The 16,381-nt window shown below is 51.0% G+C and overlaps 2 protein-coding genes across 5 annotated transcripts in view; one reads left to right on the top strand and one right to left on the bottom strand.

Moving 5' to 3' along the window:
* The window catches only part of Ttf1 (transcription termination factor 1), a 28,254-nt gene extending 18,672 nt beyond the window's left edge, over positions 1 to 9,582 (bottom strand). For all 3 annotated transcript variants that reach the window (XR_002817923.1, XM_012516735.2, XM_023700468.1), the window contains exons 1-4: positions 8,817 to 9,582; positions 8,582 to 8,664; positions 3,733 to 5,142; positions 2,206 to 2,429 (exon numbers count right to left, since the gene is read on the bottom strand). Coding sequence is in view for 2 of the 3 variants with exons in the window: in XM_012516735.2 (XP_012372189.2) it covers positions 2,206 to 2,429; positions 3,733 to 5,142; positions 8,582 to 8,664; positions 8,817 to 8,882 (1,783 nt within the window). In the remaining variant the exon portion in view is untranslated. The remainder of the gene's footprint in view (positions 1 to 2,205; positions 2,430 to 3,732; positions 5,143 to 8,581; positions 8,665 to 8,816) is intronic.
* Positions 9,583 to 14,211: 4,629 nt separating this feature from the next.
* Cfap77 (cilia and flagella associated protein 77) overlaps positions 14,212 to 16,381 on the top strand; it is a 134,452-nt gene continuing 132,282 nt past the window's right edge. For both annotated transcript variants that reach the window (XM_004640435.2, XM_023700544.1), the window contains exon 1: positions 14,212 to 14,571. In XM_004640435.2, the coding sequence (XP_004640492.1) occupies positions 14,377 to 14,571 (195 nt within the window). In that variant the 5' untranslated portion in view covers positions 14,212 to 14,376. The remainder of the gene's footprint in view (positions 14,572 to 16,381) is intronic.

Raw genomic sequence — 16,381 nt, 5'->3', positions numbered from 1 at the left:
ATAAATAAATTAAAAAAAAAAGTAACACATTCATCTGTCGCCCAGACAGTAAAGGAAGGCCCTTCCTCCCTGTGCATGGCTCTGCTCAAAGCAGGGCGCAGAGCGAGGCAGGTTCTAGGTATACACTGGCGGGCGGAGTGACCAGCATCAGCACTCCCACCCATCACTTGTTTCCTGTTCATCACTCAGAGCATGAAGCCAGGTATGGTGGGGCGCGCCTGCAATCTCAGTACACGGGAGGCTGAGGCAGGAGGATCGCTTCAGTTCAAAGCCAAGATGGGCTCCACAGTGAGCTCAAGCCAGACTACGTAGCAAGACTCTGTCTCCAAAGTACACACAAAGCAAAACCTATCACAATGAACTTTCTTCCTTCTTTTCTTCCTTCCTGGGGCTGAGGGTATCTCAGGAGTTGCTAAGACCCCAAACCTTGCTGAGCCTGGTGGCAAACGCCTGTAATCCCAGCACTTGGGAGGCTGAGGCAGGAGGACTGCTATAAGTTCACTAGCCTGAGCCACACTACAGTGAGCTCGAGGCATGCCTGTTTAGCATGACTGTCTCGAAAAGACCCTCCCCCCAAAAAGGGACCTCAATCCTTTAAGACTCCAAGGTTCTGAGGTGAAACTTGGTTTGAGAGTCTCAGGGAGCCCCTCTCACTCGAGGCCCAGGTCTCCTGGAGTCCACCCCGCCATCCCGGCTCTCAGGGGCTGCTACAGACGCAACGGAAGGTGGTCTGGCTGCTGTCTGAGCAGGCAGCAGCCGTGGCGTCATCCATGGGGGATCTTTTTTCAGGAATAGAGAAGGCAGAGTTGTGCAGTCAGGGAAGCTCCCGTCTGGACTTCAGAAGAATGGCTGTCACGAGGCTGAGGCAGGAGGACTGCTATAAGTTCGAGGCCAGCCAGAATGACACAGTGAATTCAAGGCCAGCCTGAATTACAGTGACACCCTGTCTCAACATAGGGGGTGGGGGGAGGCCAGGAAGCGTGGCCCTGAGAAGGAACGCCTGCTGCACCGGCCACATGCAGGGAGCAGAGGCAGGAGGGCTGCAGCTGGCGATGCTCCAGGGTGGAGCTCACCTCCTGCCACCACTTGCCTCAGGGGTCGGACACAGCTACAGAATTTAATGTCTGCCTTTCTGGGCTGAAGTCTTACTTCGGCCGTGTTTCTTTCTGTCCCCTTTCCCTTTCAGCATGCAACCTGTACCTGGTGCCGCTGCACACTGGCAGTGTGGAATTTTCTTCTTGGTTTTACAAGAGCTTACAGCTGAGACTTGCCTTGCGCCCCAGAGAGAGGCTGGACTTTTCCATAGTGTCAGCGCTGTAAGGACCTCAGGAGCCGTTAGAGATGGAGTAAATGCACCTTATGGAAAGAGACAGCTATGCGGCTTCAGGAGGCTGGGGCAAGGCACTAAGGTTTAGATCCAGACTGCCCTGAAAAGAGCCGCGCGTTCAAACGTGGGGCTTTCTGCAGGTGAATGGATGACAGCCGCCGCCGCCGACTAGCTGTTAGGAGGCAGGGCTGGGACAAGGGTGCGCACTCGGGTATGCCACGGAAGGGTGCATTCCTGTCCCCAGATCCTCCCTTCTGTCTACTTTGAGGCCAGGCTGAGAGCAGCTTTCCTCTGCCAGGCCCTTCTGCCTCGCAGCATCAACGACAGACGGAATCCTCTAAAAAGAGGGAGCCAAAGCAAGCCTCTCCTCCTCCACGCTGTGGGTCTGGGTGCACTGTCCCAGTGACAAACGAGAGAGCAGGTAAGGCCTGGCTCCGCCTCTGGCTTTTTCCTAAATCCAATAAGGTTTTGGGAAGGTCCTTGTGACAGTGAAATAAGGCAGCTAGCTAGGTCTCTTGAGACCAACTTGCTACAAGAGTACACTCAGTCAGCACGCTGGGGAAGGAAACTATCCCACGCAAGCTGATCCGCCTGCCTGGCAGCTTTAAGTGCGTCCTTCCTAGCACCTCACTCAGCTCCCTCCCCTTTGCCACGGCGGACTGTCTAGTGTGAAGTTATCCGGCCACTGTTCCCCTTCCTCCTCGCCTCTCTACCAAACGTGGGACGGCAAGAAGAATAGGCACTCTGTTCTGCCAACTTCATAGTGTGGCCAGAAGCTCTGGGACGTTCTCGTGAGTCTACCGCGCTGCCTCACTCACTGGACGGCCAAGAGCCAGACCTGCACCCGGGAAATGTCAGTGGACATTACCGCGGCTCACCTTGCTCTCTGAATTCTTTAAAGCGCTCCAGGTCATCGTGGTACATGCGCTTAATTGTCGTGGCCGCCCTTTGCTTTATGTCAGGAATGAACTCCTGGAGCTGCCTCACAGCAGCATGCAGATCCACATCTGAATGGTCGGAATCTCTCCCATCTTCAGATTCCAATCTTACAGACTCACCAGCCAATTCCACATTGCTTTCTTCTTCATCTGGCGGTTCTGACCTACAATAGAAAACTGGTTAACATTAATGACCACTTAACCTATCAGCTTTTTTAAAAAAATGTATTTGGTACAGGGTCTCACTAGGCAGCTCGGACTTGTAGTGATCCTCCCATTTTCAGCCTCCCCGGGGCTGGAATTACAGGCGCGTGTCACCTAGCCTGGTCTAGATGGCCAGCTCAGCGTGCCTGGCGCGGCCTGTGGCACCGGGGATAGAACCCTGTCCCTGCCCTTGCCTAAGCAGGCACTTAGTCTGCTGAACTATCTCGCTGGCCCTGACCTAACAGCTTTTACACTAATTTCCTAAATGCCGCCCCCTTGGAGTGTTCACGCTGGATGGGATGCTGGGGTTCAGTCTGTGATTTTCAGACCCTTCATTGTAATCAGGTTTGTTCCTTTGAACGCATTTCCCAACTGGCCTAACAGATAACACAGGCCCTAAGCACTATTTTCACTGCTTATTTCTTTACATTACTTTCATCTTTTTTGGTCTTTATTCCTACAGAGAATCAGATATTCCTAACCTTTCCAATGAGTTACATTTTATAACAGGTCAGCAATTAAATCAATATTCTGGGTTTTACACAATTATAGTTGTTTTTGCTACAGATTCTAAAGGTTTCTTTTCTCCTTGACTTACTTTCTGTGTCTCAGTCTTAAGTCCCCCCTTGGGTCTCTTCCACCTAAGGCTGCTCTTTGGATGCCCCGGAATCCCAAGATGGTCTAGGATTGGTCGCCACATAGACTCCACGCATCTGTTGGAGCAAAGCATCAGAGCTTCCCAAGGGCCACGCCCCACTGAAAGTGGAGCCCCGCTGTGCTAGCATAGTTAAGCATCCTGAAAATACCCCTATAAGACAGCACAGAGGACGGGGCAAGTGGCCCACTGCAATTATCAACTCTAACTGACTTGCCCTCCATTAACTTCCATGTGGAACTACGTCAAGCCAGGACAACCTAACACATAAGAGTCACTGAACAAAAATGGGTGGTTGTTTTGCAGAAGCGGGGATTGAATTCAGGCCCCTGCTTTTGGCCAGGGAAGCGCTTATTGTACTGAGCTATCTCCCCGGCCAAAAGTGGGGACAAAATCTGTCCTGAGCTGCGGGAACTATGAAATGCAAGTAGGGCCTGAGATATAGCTCAGCAGTGTAGCGCCTGCCTGGCAAGCTCAAGGTCCTGAGTTTGAGTCCTGGTACCTCCCCAATCCAAACAAAATGGAGGTAGTTAAAAAAAAAAAAAAAATAGCCCTTGTATTAATTCATCAGACGATCTACTTAAATACGCTCACCGTGCCCGCATTACCTCCACGCGTCTTCCACGCGCTTCCCTCCTGAAGAGGCCTGGCTTTCCTCCTCCTGGGTTTTCTCCTTCACAGTTTCCTCAACCAAGACACAGCTGCCAGCTGCTGAGTCAGGGAGTGGATTCGCACAGTGCTCAGCGCATCTCCAGGGGTCATCACCACATGCCAAGGTGCTCTGCACAGACACACGCTTCCTCTTCTTAGAACGGTTCTTTACCTTGACCCTTTTAAACAGATCACAGCCTTCTCTCGCCCTGACCCTGCAGAGCCCCTGCGATTCCTCAGGGAGCTCGTGACCAGGACTCTCAGGTCTGGTCAAGGTCCCCAGTTCCTGGGGACTGGACAATTTCTTTTTTTTCTTAGCCTTCTTTTTCTTGGCAGATTTTGGCAGCTCTGTGATCTCACCTTCTCGATCCACAGACAGCAAGGGCAGGTGCTTGCGGGACTCCTTCTGGGGCCTGCGTTTCACATTTCCTGCAGTCCAGGTGGGACTGTCTTGTTCCGAGTGCAACAGCGTGTTCTCAGGCTCCTCCGCATGCCCCGGGACGTCATCACCAGATGCCTCGGCGCTCTCCACAGACACACGCTTCCTTTTCTTACATTTTTTCTTTATACTTTGGGATTCCTTGGTCCTTTTAAGTGCACCATTGCCTTCCCTGGCCCTGACCCTGCCGACCCCTTGCGATTCCTCAGGGAGCTCGTGACCAGGACTCTCAGGCCTGGTCAAGGACCCTGGTCCCTGGTTCCTGAACAATTTCTTCTTAGCCTTCTTTTTATCAACAGATTCTGGTAGCTCTGTGATTTCACCTTCTCGATCTACAGACAGCAAGGACGGCTGCTCCTGTGACCCCAGCTGGGGCTGAGAGACAGTGTCAGGCTGGCTTTCCCTCCTAGCATCCCAGGATTTGGTTTTCCTCTGATAGTTTTTATTCTTCTTCCTCCCAACTTCATTACACAGTTCTACTGGCTCACTTCTATTTGAGTCAGCAATGAAATGCAGCCTGTCTGTTTTACGACCTTCCGCTGACTTTTGCGCCTCGCTTGCATCAACATAAATGACATCCGCGTCCTTCTTAAAATCCTTCGGCATGTTCTCAATATTTTCTTTACCCACAAAGACACACATAACATCTGCTTCTCTGTCTACCCTCAAAGTGCTATTTATCTTCTTTTTATTTATAGAAGCAGCTTTTTCACTCTTAGCGAAGGTTTCTGGTATTTTCAGAGAAGAAACGAGAAGCTGGAAATCCTTCCTTTTTTTCTTACTTATTTGAGGGTGGTCACTTGCCAGAGTGATGTCTCTGAAACTTTCGTGGGCTTGTTTCTGGGGTCTTTCTTTATATACAGAGTACTTCTTGTCAAAAATGGGAGTGAGGATGTCAAATCTGCTTGATTCTATTTCCATTTTATGCCTATAGAGAAATGTGACTATAGTTTATTTTTGCATTTTAAACACTGGGGGGAGGGCAAATCACAGCAAAATTGAACTGCATAACAAATGCCAAACCAATAGTCGCAATTATACATTTTATACTGTATTATGTAAAATGCACAAGTGAAACAGTGGAATCCCCTCCTTCCCTAGGCCCACTGATAAAAATGTACTTTCATAGCAAATTATGCTTCTATTTTGTAGCACTGAGCTCAATTTCAAAAATAAAACAACTTAACCAGTCATTTAATGTGAGTCCCTTGCAAAAGCCAAATTCCAAACAGGAAGGCAGTATCTGCCTCACCCAACCCCTTCTCATCTCCTAAAGCTACACCCCGGGCTCCACTTGCAGAGATGGCAGGGGGGTTCCTTCCTGGGACATGAAGTATGCAGGGACACAAACGGGGGGGGGGGGGGGTCAGTTCTTTAAGAGGGCAGACACATATTGTTAGTGTCTGACAGAGTGAAATGCCACAGTACATAAAGCTCTAGTGTAAGGGGCCGGGGAGATGGCTCAGTGGGATAAGTGCTTCCCTGGCAAGCACAAGGGCCTGAGTTCAGTCCCCGGTTCCCCCCCCCCCTCAAGCTCTAGTGTTAATACTAATATGTCACATGCATTTTGGATTTGCTTTTTTATTTTTTTATTTATGTATCTGGTACAGAGTCATACTATGCAGCTTGAACTCACAGTGATCCTCCTGTTTTCAGCCTCCCCAGTGCTGGGATTACAGGCATGTACCACCACGCTTAGACTTGGTAGCTAGCTCAGCTGCCCAGGGGTGGGGCCAACGAGGCTTGTGCTGCAGGGATCGAACCGTCCCCGCACTTGCCCTCAGGTACTTAGTCCATTGAGCTATCTTGTCGGCCCTCGGTTCAAATTTTTAATTTTTTTTCTTGGTGGAACCAGAGATTGAACTCAGGCCCTTGTACTTGCCAGGCAAGCGCTTATTTCACGAGCCAGCTCCCCGGCCCCCAAATTTTTAAAGTTTATATGTCTTTGACTAGGAAATACACATTTATATGTCTCAAAAGATCTAACAAGTCTACTCTTATTTCCTTTCCTTGTCCCTGACATACTCCAATCTGTAGGCAACGTTTCCACAAACAAGAATCCTGGAACTCACAAGCCTGAATGCTATATATACTTCTGGCAAAAACACGCAATGTATCCTGCGTGTATCCAATAGTACTATGTGGCTACTCTAAGACCTGTGTTGCTGTAGAGAAGAGGATGTGAAAGAAAATCTGAGTAAGTAACTACCAGGCAGGTCCCGCAGCCCAGACGCCTCACCTTTGATGAGGGCATCCAGAGCTCTGGGTGAGACCGTTATCCCTGATATCATCCACCTTGCATGAACCCAGAACTCAGAGCCACAGAGAGGCCTCTCTGTAACCTCAGCTACAGACTGAGGGATCTCACTTGACTGCCTAATCAGGAGGGTCTAGCAGAACGGGTCTTACGCTTTCTATAGCTCTGACTCCTAGCACTATGTGTGGCCCTAAGAGCTCAGTAAGTATCTTTGCCTCCCCTCAAGCTGCTGAGAAAAGCTAGAGAAAAAAATGTTCACGCCTGGGCAGATGAGCACCACTCTAGACACCTGGTTCTTTTCTTCTTTTTTGCGGAACCGGGGATTGAACTCAGGCCCTTGCGCTTACCAGAGAAGCGCTTATTCCACTGAGCCAGCTCCCCGGCCCGACACCTGGTTCTTGACTACAGCTCAGAACCAAATACTATGAACTCTTCCTTTAGATCTGCGTAGTCCCGTGGGGTTAGCAGTTCCATGGGGTTAGCAGTCCCGTGGGGTTAGCAGTCCCGTAGGGTTAGCAGTCCCATGGGGTTAGCAGTCCCATGGGGTTAGCAGTCCCAAGGGGTTAGCAGTCCCATGGGGTTAGCAGTTCCAAGGGGTTAGCAGTCCCATGGGGTTAGCAGCCCCATGGGGTTAGCAGTCATGTGGGACAAATAAGCACCTGAAATGCAGCCAAGACCAACTGCAGCCTGCTGTAAAATGCACATTGCATTTGGAAGACTTCAAATAAAGAAGATGAAACATCTCAATACTTTTTATATGCTGACTTCATATTGAGATCATATGGGGGGCCGGGGAGATGGCTCAGCAGAACAGCACTTCCCTGGCAAGTACAAGGGCCTGAGTTCAATCCCCGGTTCCGCAAAAAAAAAAAAAAAAAAAGAAAGAAAAAAAGAGAGACAGAGATCATATTGGATACAAGGCTAGGCAAAGTGCACTCCCAATTCTGCCTGTTCTTTGAAAACTTTTTAACATCTCTCCCAGCAAATTTTAAACTACATATGCAGCCTTGCACCATTCCCTTCTTCTTGAAGCAGTAACTATTTCAAATTCCTTTACTTCATTTTAGATTAAGTGTGTTTCTTTCTTTTTTTTTTTAAGTGTGTTTCTTATATGCAGCATATTCCTGGACCTTGCTTCCTAATCCATTCTACCAGTCTGCATCTTCTGATTGGTGAAACAAATTTCCTTTACTTCAAAGAACTTTGGGGGCCTGGGGAGAAGGCTCAGTGGAATAAGCGCTTCCTCGGAATGCGCAAGGGCCTGAGTTCAATCCCGGTTCCGCCAAAAAAAAAAAAAAGTTGTGAATCAAAGAACTTCCGAATGTCATTCTCTCTCTAACTTGCGGCTAGGAGCTTGCCTACAAGACAAGAAAGAGCTTGTGCTCAGTCAAGCACACCTGCTTCCACCTTCTCCTCGTCTTGCTGCAATGACGTACCCCTCTCCCCGAAGGTCATTTCCTTTGGCAGTGTGCTGACCCCAGCCCCTGCCTCTCTCTCTGAGTGACCTATCAGCTACCTCCTCTCCACCACAGTGCTGGCTCCTTTGCTGCAACACTAACAATCTTCAGTCTTTTCTACCTAAAAAATAAAGATAAAAAAGCAGCCGTCCTCTAACCCTCCAGTACCACCGTTATTCCCCTTCTCCCTTCGTAACATTTCTTGAGAGAGAAAATGCTCTATTTCCTCCCCTTCCAGTTCTCCTTTTTGAGGAACTGCAGACAGAACCCACAGAACTGCATCGCTGGCCCTCCCCTCTTTCTCACTTTTTATTTTGACACAAGGTCTCAAAGTTACCCTTGGGGCCTGTGAGACAGCTCAGTGGTCCAAAGAGCTGGCTTAGGCAGGCTTAGGCAAAACACAAGGACCATGGTTCACGAAGTTACCCAAGTGGGACTCAAACTTGTGACTCTCCTGCTTCAGCCAGAGTGCTGAGACCACAGGATGTGCTGGGCTCCATCCAGTTCTTAACTCACATCTTTGTAGCTTGGCCTCAGCACTCCCCTGGCAGTGCTTTAAGAAAAATGCCTGTGACCTTCCAGTCACTAAATAGGATACATGCAGTTCATGATCCCGTAACAGCAATGAAAAAAAAAATTTTAAATACTCTTACCTGCCATCAGTTTCTTTCTTCTTTTTCTTTGTCTTGTAAGCACCTTTTAAAGCTATCCATCTGGCCTTTCCAGTTTTTAGAACCTTCAAAACACAGAGATATTCTCTATAGTTCTTCATTATTAAGATAAAAATCAAGGGCCGGGGAGATAGCTCAGTAGAGCAAGCGCAGGTACTGAGTTCAATCCCCGGTATCGTAAGAAAAAAAAAAAAAAAGGTATAGGCAAAATCCTTACAGCCCGAGGCCAAGCCTGCTTCAGTCTGCAGGACCCGGTCCGGTTCCGGTCTGCCTCCGTCTCCATCCTCTACCTGCGCTCCACACACCCTGCCTTCCTTCAGGTCCTAGAACACGTTGCGCTCCTCTTCCTACCAGGCACCGTGCAAGGGCAGCCCGGACGCTCTCCCGTCCCGTCCCGTCCCGTCTGCGCCCGTGAGCTGCCCTCCGCGCGAACCCACTTTCTCCAGGGTCTTACCTCCTTCCTTATACAGAGCTGGCCCAACAACCCGGCTCTTCCCCCACGCTCTGTCCGCGATCGCGGTGAGTGAGGGTCGGCCTCTGAAGACCAGGGTGCCACCTAGCTTGTGCCCGGTCCCTCAGGTGGCGCCTCACCCCAGGAGGGGACGCGCGTGTCCCCACCTGTTGGACACACACTTCCGCCCTGCAGGCTCCGTGCTCAAGCCGGCCCGGCCCCTCTCCCTCGCCCCGGGGTGGGCGCTCTGGAGCTGACGAGGGAGACCTAACCAGACGCCAACTCCCTAACCTACCCCGGCATTCCAAAGTCCCACGCCGCGGTTCTGGGGCGGTGCGACCCGCGGCGGCAGCGCAGGCCGAGGCGCCAATCCCGCCCTGGAGACCGCAGACCAACGGCGGGCCTCCCCAAAGGCGAAAGCGCGCTGCTCGGCTTCTACACCACCTCCCAAAACACGCGAGTAAAAAATAAGCGCCCTTCCAACCTACCCAGCAAGAAACTTCGCCTCCAACCTCCCAAGCACAAGTCTCGCGGTCGGAAGCGGAAGTGGCGCGTCACTTCCGGCCGAGGGGATCCGCTGCCATAGCAACCCGTCCGCCGGCCGGACCCGGCGCATGCGTAGCTGCCCGCGGGTGTTGCGGGGGAGGCGTGGCTAGAGTGAAGGGAAAGTGCTCTAAAACTAAAAAAAGGGGACGGACTTCTGCCGTTACTTTGTTAACCCGTGCAAACATTCAATTTATTCACTTTTTGCTGAGCCCCCTCTGTGGTGTGGGAGTAAGCAGCCCAGGGAAGACAGATGAACAAATCAATCAAGATAATTTTATTTTTAAATTTTATTTATTTGGGTATGTGTGTGTGGCCAGCTCAGCCCACCAGGGGGCGGGGCTGGCTGGCTTGTGGTGCTGGCGGATTGAACCGCGGTCCCTGTGCTTTGCTGAGCTTGTTCTAAGTAGGTGCTTTAGACCACTGAGCCATCTCATCAACCCTCAAGATAATTTTAGATGATCCTATAAAAAACTAACGCGATGGAGAATGCCTGGGGACAATGGATCCTACTTTAGAGGAAGAGAACGCTCTTTGAGGAGTTTTCTAAGTGAATAAGGCAAGCAAAAATTAGGCAGACGAGAGAGCCAGGTTGGAAGAGAGGCAAAGGATTTGACTCCGCTCCCCGAGGAACCGAAAGAAGGGAGATGGCATCAGGGGCAGGCAGGGCCACCCGGTGCGGGGCCTGGTGCACGCTGAGCTGGACGAAGTCTCACAAGGCCAGGGAGACCTAGTTTTGGGGGGTCGGTGCCTCAGCTGTGATGTGTAGTCTTTTATGCCCTCGGAAGTCACAGCCTGGTGCACCCCGCCAGCAGTGTGGCGCACGCTCCCCACGCTGCCGCCTCTCGCTCGCGTGTAGTTGGGAGCTGGAGGGTGGACGGAGCAGCTGCGCTCTGCCACGTTGCTTGAAAGGCCGCGCCTCGGCGCCTGGGCTAGTCTGATCCGCCTTGCTCAGAGCCAGTTGCAGGGATAAAGAAAAGTCCTAGCCAGCTCTGTACCCACCAGTACATGGAAATAGGCACAAATTCGGCCAAAATGGTGACAGCTGCTCCTCCGGCAAGGAGCGCCACCCAGGGGGTCCTCCACATTCGTGTAGTATTGTCCATTGCGGGTGTGTAAAGCCCTGAAATCCAGACCGCTTGTCAGCGCAGCTTGCTCTGTAGCAACCCCAGATGGTGTAGGCGGACGTCGGCATGACATTGACACAGGCAACAACGATCTCGGGGTGGACGACCTCCAAATGACATAGAGGAAAAGTGATCTCCTGACCTGAAAGGCATCTGGGACGAGTTCATGTTCTCTAAAACCTAAGAATAATTTTAGGAACAAACGGAGGTTATGAGCAGAATAGATTTCTTGAAGAAAAGAAAGCTCCTGTCCGAGAAAGGGCGCGGGGGGGGGGGGAGCGGGTGGTCCCTGGGAAACGGTCTCTTCCAGGGACTTTTTTTTTCCCCCGCTATGTGCCTGATGATCTTGTTGGTAAGAAAAATGACAAGTAAACCAGTGCAGTATGATTGTAGGTTTCCAAAGCAAAGAGAAAGGCGAATGGTGAGGGACGGATGTGGAGGGAGGCGGCACTATGCTAATCTTCCAGGGACTTTTATAAAGTAAAACCATGCGGTGTGGCGGGTCTGAGGTGGCGAACACGGGAACTCGCTTAGGTGGGCCTGAGCTTACAAACACCACTGCTCAGGTGAAATTGATTAAATTGGGATCAAATGGGAAAGCAAGTTAGGTAGCAAGGGGGCAAGAATACAGTACAAGGTGTCTTTCTGTTGGGGTTGGGCTAGTGACTCTGACTTTCCAAGGTGATTGATACCTATTTACCATATCAATCCCTGATGTCCATCCCTAGGGAAGTTTTTTGTTTTTGGTTTTTGGTGGAACCGGGGATTGAACTCAGGCCCTTGTGCTTGCCAGGCAAGCGCTTATTCTACTGAGCCCTCTCCCCGGCCACCCTAGGGAAGTATGGTTCCTCTTTGTCTTAAGGTCTGGCCCACAGCAGGGAGTGTCTGTCTCTTCCAATTTGCAAAGTCACCTGGTCTTCCATCTTGTCTCCTTGAGGGCCTGGCCCTGCCTGCCTGCCTATATTTCTATCTAATTCAGCTGCCTACAACAATATGATGGACGTAGGAACCCACAAAAGTTCAGAACTGGGAGGAAAATTAGAGGTCCTCCAGGCTAGTGGTTCCAAAGTCATTGTACAAATCGCATAGCAAGCTTCTTTTTTTTGGCTGGCTCAGCCTGCCCTGGCATGTGGTGCGGGGATCTAACCATGGTCCCCTGCACCTGCCTAAGCTTGCTGAAGCAGCCACTTTAGACTGCTGAGCTATCTCGCTGGCCCCAACGTAGCAAGCTTTTAAAAAACATAGATTCTCAACTTTGCACACGAACCATGTATTAGATGCTATCACTGCATCACTGTGGAATCTTTGGAGAAGATAAGGACATTGCGGCCAGGAGTGAGGATGTCCTCCATACACGATGAACTATTTAGGGCCAAACTTGATGTTGTTTGAGATATTTTCAAATGGCCCAGCAACGCAGGTGTGTCAGTGCACACGCTCACATGTGCAAGCTAGTGTAGCAAGTGTGAGGATTGATGAACCTTGGTGATATTTGTAGGTGTAAAACACTCCTTTCAAATTTTCTGTAGTTTTGAGCTTTTTTAAAAAGTTGTGGTGGGGAAGAGGTTTATAGGATGGGAGTCCCAGATGCCCTTTTCAGATATCCTGATTGGATGAGTCTGGGTGGATCCTGTGACTGAATTTTTCACTTTCCCCTCTGTTCTGTTGCACAAAGCTGGATAACATTGACCTAATCCAACTTTAGACTTGCCTTTGCACCCATTTCACAGATGAAAACACTGTGGACCCAACAGGGTGATCGGCTTGAGATCATCCAGTGAGTTATCGGTAGCATCAGGACTGGAATGAGGATTTCTTTCTTTCTTTTCTTTTTTTTTTTTTTTTTCTTTTGGTGGAACCGGGGATTGAACCCAGGCCCTTGCACTTGCCAGGAAAGCACTTACTCTACTGAGCTATCTCCCCAGCCCAGGATTTCTATTCCATTGTGAAAGTTTTATCTCTACATCTCAGGAGTCTGGGAGTAGCGCAGGGAGCAGAGCAGGGAAGGAACCCTGGGTAGATGGAAAGTGGGTGGAAGGAGGACATCTTTGACTTGAAAGTCGGGCATAAGTGGTCCACTAGAACTCCATGGCTTCCACACAACTAGTGACAATTCTGAGATTTTCCTAGTGAGGTGGGCTAGAAGAGACAAAGATACATAGAAGGGAGACAAGGAATGGAAGGCAAGACAAGGAAAGGAGACAAGAGAAAGAAAATTTAACATTCTATTTTATTTTATGTATTTGTTACAGAGTCTCACTACGCAGCCCAGACTTAGCAAAGCAAAGGGACCAAGGTTCAATCCCCCAGCACCACAAGCCAGCCAGCCCCGCCCCCTGGTGGGCTGAGCTGGCCACACACACACACACACACACACACACGCAAATAAAAATTAAAAAAAAAAAAAGAAAACCTGCAGTTTTAGGTCACAAAAGTTATTTGTGCTTTTTTTCCCTCCCATGAAATTAACAAAACAAAACAAAACAAACCCAAGTGTCTTAAAGATGTGAGAAGCCTCCTTTTCACCAGTGAATTATGCTTTCTGCGAAGGGCAACAAGTGTGCCTCAGCCTCTAACACATTCTAACAGCCTGCCAGATGGGTAAACCTGGCAGACACCAGGAAGACGCAAGCAGGTCACCCATTAAAAAAAATATATATTATTTTGTATTTGGTACAAGGTCTCACTACACAGCTCAGACTCGAGGCGATCCTCCTGTCTCAGCCTCCCCAGTGCTGGGATTACAGGCGTGTGCTACCACACGGGGTTTTGGTGGCCAGCATGGTGCGCCAGGGGTTCTGGGACTGGCTTGGTACCCAGGTCCCTGGGGCCGGGGAGATGGCTCAGTAGAATAAGTGTTTGCCTGGCAAGCGCAAGGGCCTGAGTTCAATCCCCGGTTCTGCCCAAAACAAAAACCAACCAACCAACCAATCAAGCCCAGGTCCTCGCGCTTGCCAGGCAGGCGCTTAGACTGCCAAGCTATCTGCCCAGCTCCTAGGTCATCCGTCTTGAGGACACCCCCACGTCCACACGGAAGCCCCCAGCCGCTGGCCACACTGCATCTTTCTTTCTCTCTCTGGCCAGCACCCTATTTTCTCTGAGTGTGACTTTTAAGTTTGCCTGATAAACTTCTTTTTGCCTCTCACTAATGCATCTTGAAAATTCTTTTTTTCTGTGATGGAAGTTAAGGAACCCACCGCCTGCTGTACTCCGCTCTGAGGAGCCTCCTCGGACCCTATCCAATGACACTTAGGTAGATTTAAGACAATTCTGAAAAGCCCCACGTGGCCACTTGTGGCTAAGTTTCCAGCAAGAAAAACTATTGGCTAAGTTTGGACGCTGTTAGCGTCCCGTTGTCGTGGAGACGGACAGTTCCATTCATCCTCAGGGGGTGATTTTGATTTTCTTTCCACTCCTATTCCTCAGCGCTTGCACAAAAACAATACTCCTAGGAACCAGCGCAGCTTATTTGTATGCTCTTGAGGGTCCTTGCACCAAATGTTGTCGCGACACCTGTGCGCTCCTCTCCTGTGGTGGTCAGCATCCGGGATCCACCCTACGGTCCCGATGGTGTGGCCCAAAGGGAGGCCGGACTAGGGATCCCAGGAAGGGCTCTCTGCACCTACCTGGCGTCCGACTCCAGGGCGACCTCCAGGATGCCTGAGGCCGAGAGCTCTGGCAAAGACCCCACCCGATGGAAGAAGAAGAAGAAGCCGGTACGCCGCACTGTCAGCCAGATCTGCCCGCCGCCACGGCGGCCCCTGACCGTAGCCGACATCCGCCCGGGCATGGAGAACCAGCGGCTGGGGGTCGTGCGCGATTCCATGTTTCAAAACCCGCTCATCGTCAAGGTGAGCACGCCGCCACCGCCGCCCTTCGCGCCTGCACATCCACCGGCCCGGCCCCGGCCCATGGCCCTGGGTCCGAGGACAGAGTTGGAAATTGCGGTTCAGAGAACCTTGGGGCCCTCAGGCGGTCCGGTCCTGGGCCGGTTGCGTCGCCGCTCCCAGCCTGTTTCTTTATCTTCAGAGAGGGATGATAGGAGTGAGTACCCGGAACGAGAGTGCTGGGAATCCCGGGTTGGCTGCTGTGGTCTCCCCAAGAGCTGGCTAGTGAGGCCACAGGTGACCGAGAGATGGGTCCACACGCTCGGTCTCGCGTCCCTACCACCTGCTACCTGGGAGGTGGGTCCAGGCCGCCTAGCCTCTTTCTCCTGCACCCGGGGTAGTCCATGCAGCAGGTGCTACGCAGTTGTGGAAGCGTCCCTTCCCAACCACCCTTTTATCCAAATCACTACCCTAAAAGAAAACAAAAGCACGACTTTCTGGCCTCGGAGGCTTCGTCGGCCGGAGCAGCGGTTCGGATCCTTTCCAGAGGCGTTACTCCCTCTTATTGCCGGCTACCGCTCTCTAGTTTCGTTTTCCTCCTCGTAGGAGATCGCTCACCTTCCCTGCGGCGGTAGGAAAAGCCGGGTCCGGTTTGGCTGTGGGGAGGAGCCGTGGAGCAAACTTACCTGGTGCCACTGGAGGGCAGTGCGCTGTTAAAAATGCGCTGGGTTTCCAGGCGCGCGAGGGGCGGTGCCCGTGCCCGGAGAGGTTGGGTTGCTGGAGCCCAGACGTGGTGGTCGGCTGGCTTGTTGGCGGACAGAACTCGGGCTTCCTTCACGCCGAGCGAGGATGAGCTAAGTCTTCCTGGGAAGACACTCACTGTCCTCTTACGTTGCGGAAGACGTTCTGGTGACGGGGAAGGGAACCCAGGCCGCGGCGGGCCTCCGGGGGAGCTGGCGCGCACTCACGAAGGCCTTGACTTTTTTTTTTTTTTAGTGAGTTGGTGTGTGATGCCCCCCGAGTGAGAACATAGACCTATATCTTATCAATAGTATATACAAATGTCTGTGTGCACATATATGTATAACGTATATACGTACACGTGTAAAATGTCCTGCATAGTCCCACCTCTCGTAGTAGGGACATTTCGCCGCTGGGTGGCACCAGATACATGGCTTTGAGGATGGATTCCGTCCCTGGTTCCTGTCTTAGTACTTAGGGATTTAAAATGTCCAGGCAGTGACTGATGAATTATTGGGCTTCTGTCTTCAGGGCGTTGCAGGACCACACAGGTCCCTGGTGACAGACCCCAGTAGCAGATGTCCAGCCTGGGCTGTCTGGTGACAGAGCCTGGGGAGTCCTTCTCCTGCCAGGGGACACCTTGTCCCTCTGTCCTGGCATCTCAGAGCAGCAGAAGGCGCTTTCTGTAGCGCCAAAGATGATGTCTGCAGTTCAGTATTTAGCACCCCTGTAAGATCTTCTGTCAAAACCTGACCGAAATGGAAGTTGGCAGAGAAATTGAGCGTGCAGAGAAAGTGTCACGCTGCCTTTCCACAAGTGAGCCCGCGGGACCGTCTCTGCCAGGTGCTTTGCTCAGACTCCAGACTGGACTTGGTTAAGAGGCCGTGTCCTCCACCATGCCTACCACTCCAAATGACTTCCCATACATAAAGAAAATTCGCATTATGAAGCTTTAGAGGTTCTGGCTTTTAAGGACAAAGGGAACATTGAAAGTATTCAAGGTTGTGGAGCCCTAGCCATTTTTTTAAAAAAAATGTTACTGAAATCTCCATTGAGCCTGTGAATCTCTTCATTATAACTTTTTTTTTTTTTT

Source organism: Octodon degus, unplaced genomic scaffold (genome assembly GCF_000260255.1).
Source record: "Octodon degus isolate 3935 unplaced genomic scaffold, OctDeg1.0 scaffold00123, whole genome shotgun sequence".
Lineage (NCBI taxonomy): Eukaryota > Metazoa > Chordata > Mammalia > Rodentia > Octodontidae > Octodon > Octodon degus.
The sequence above is the reverse complement of the archived record's forward strand: the minus strand, read 5'-3'. Positions and strand labels throughout refer to the sequence as shown.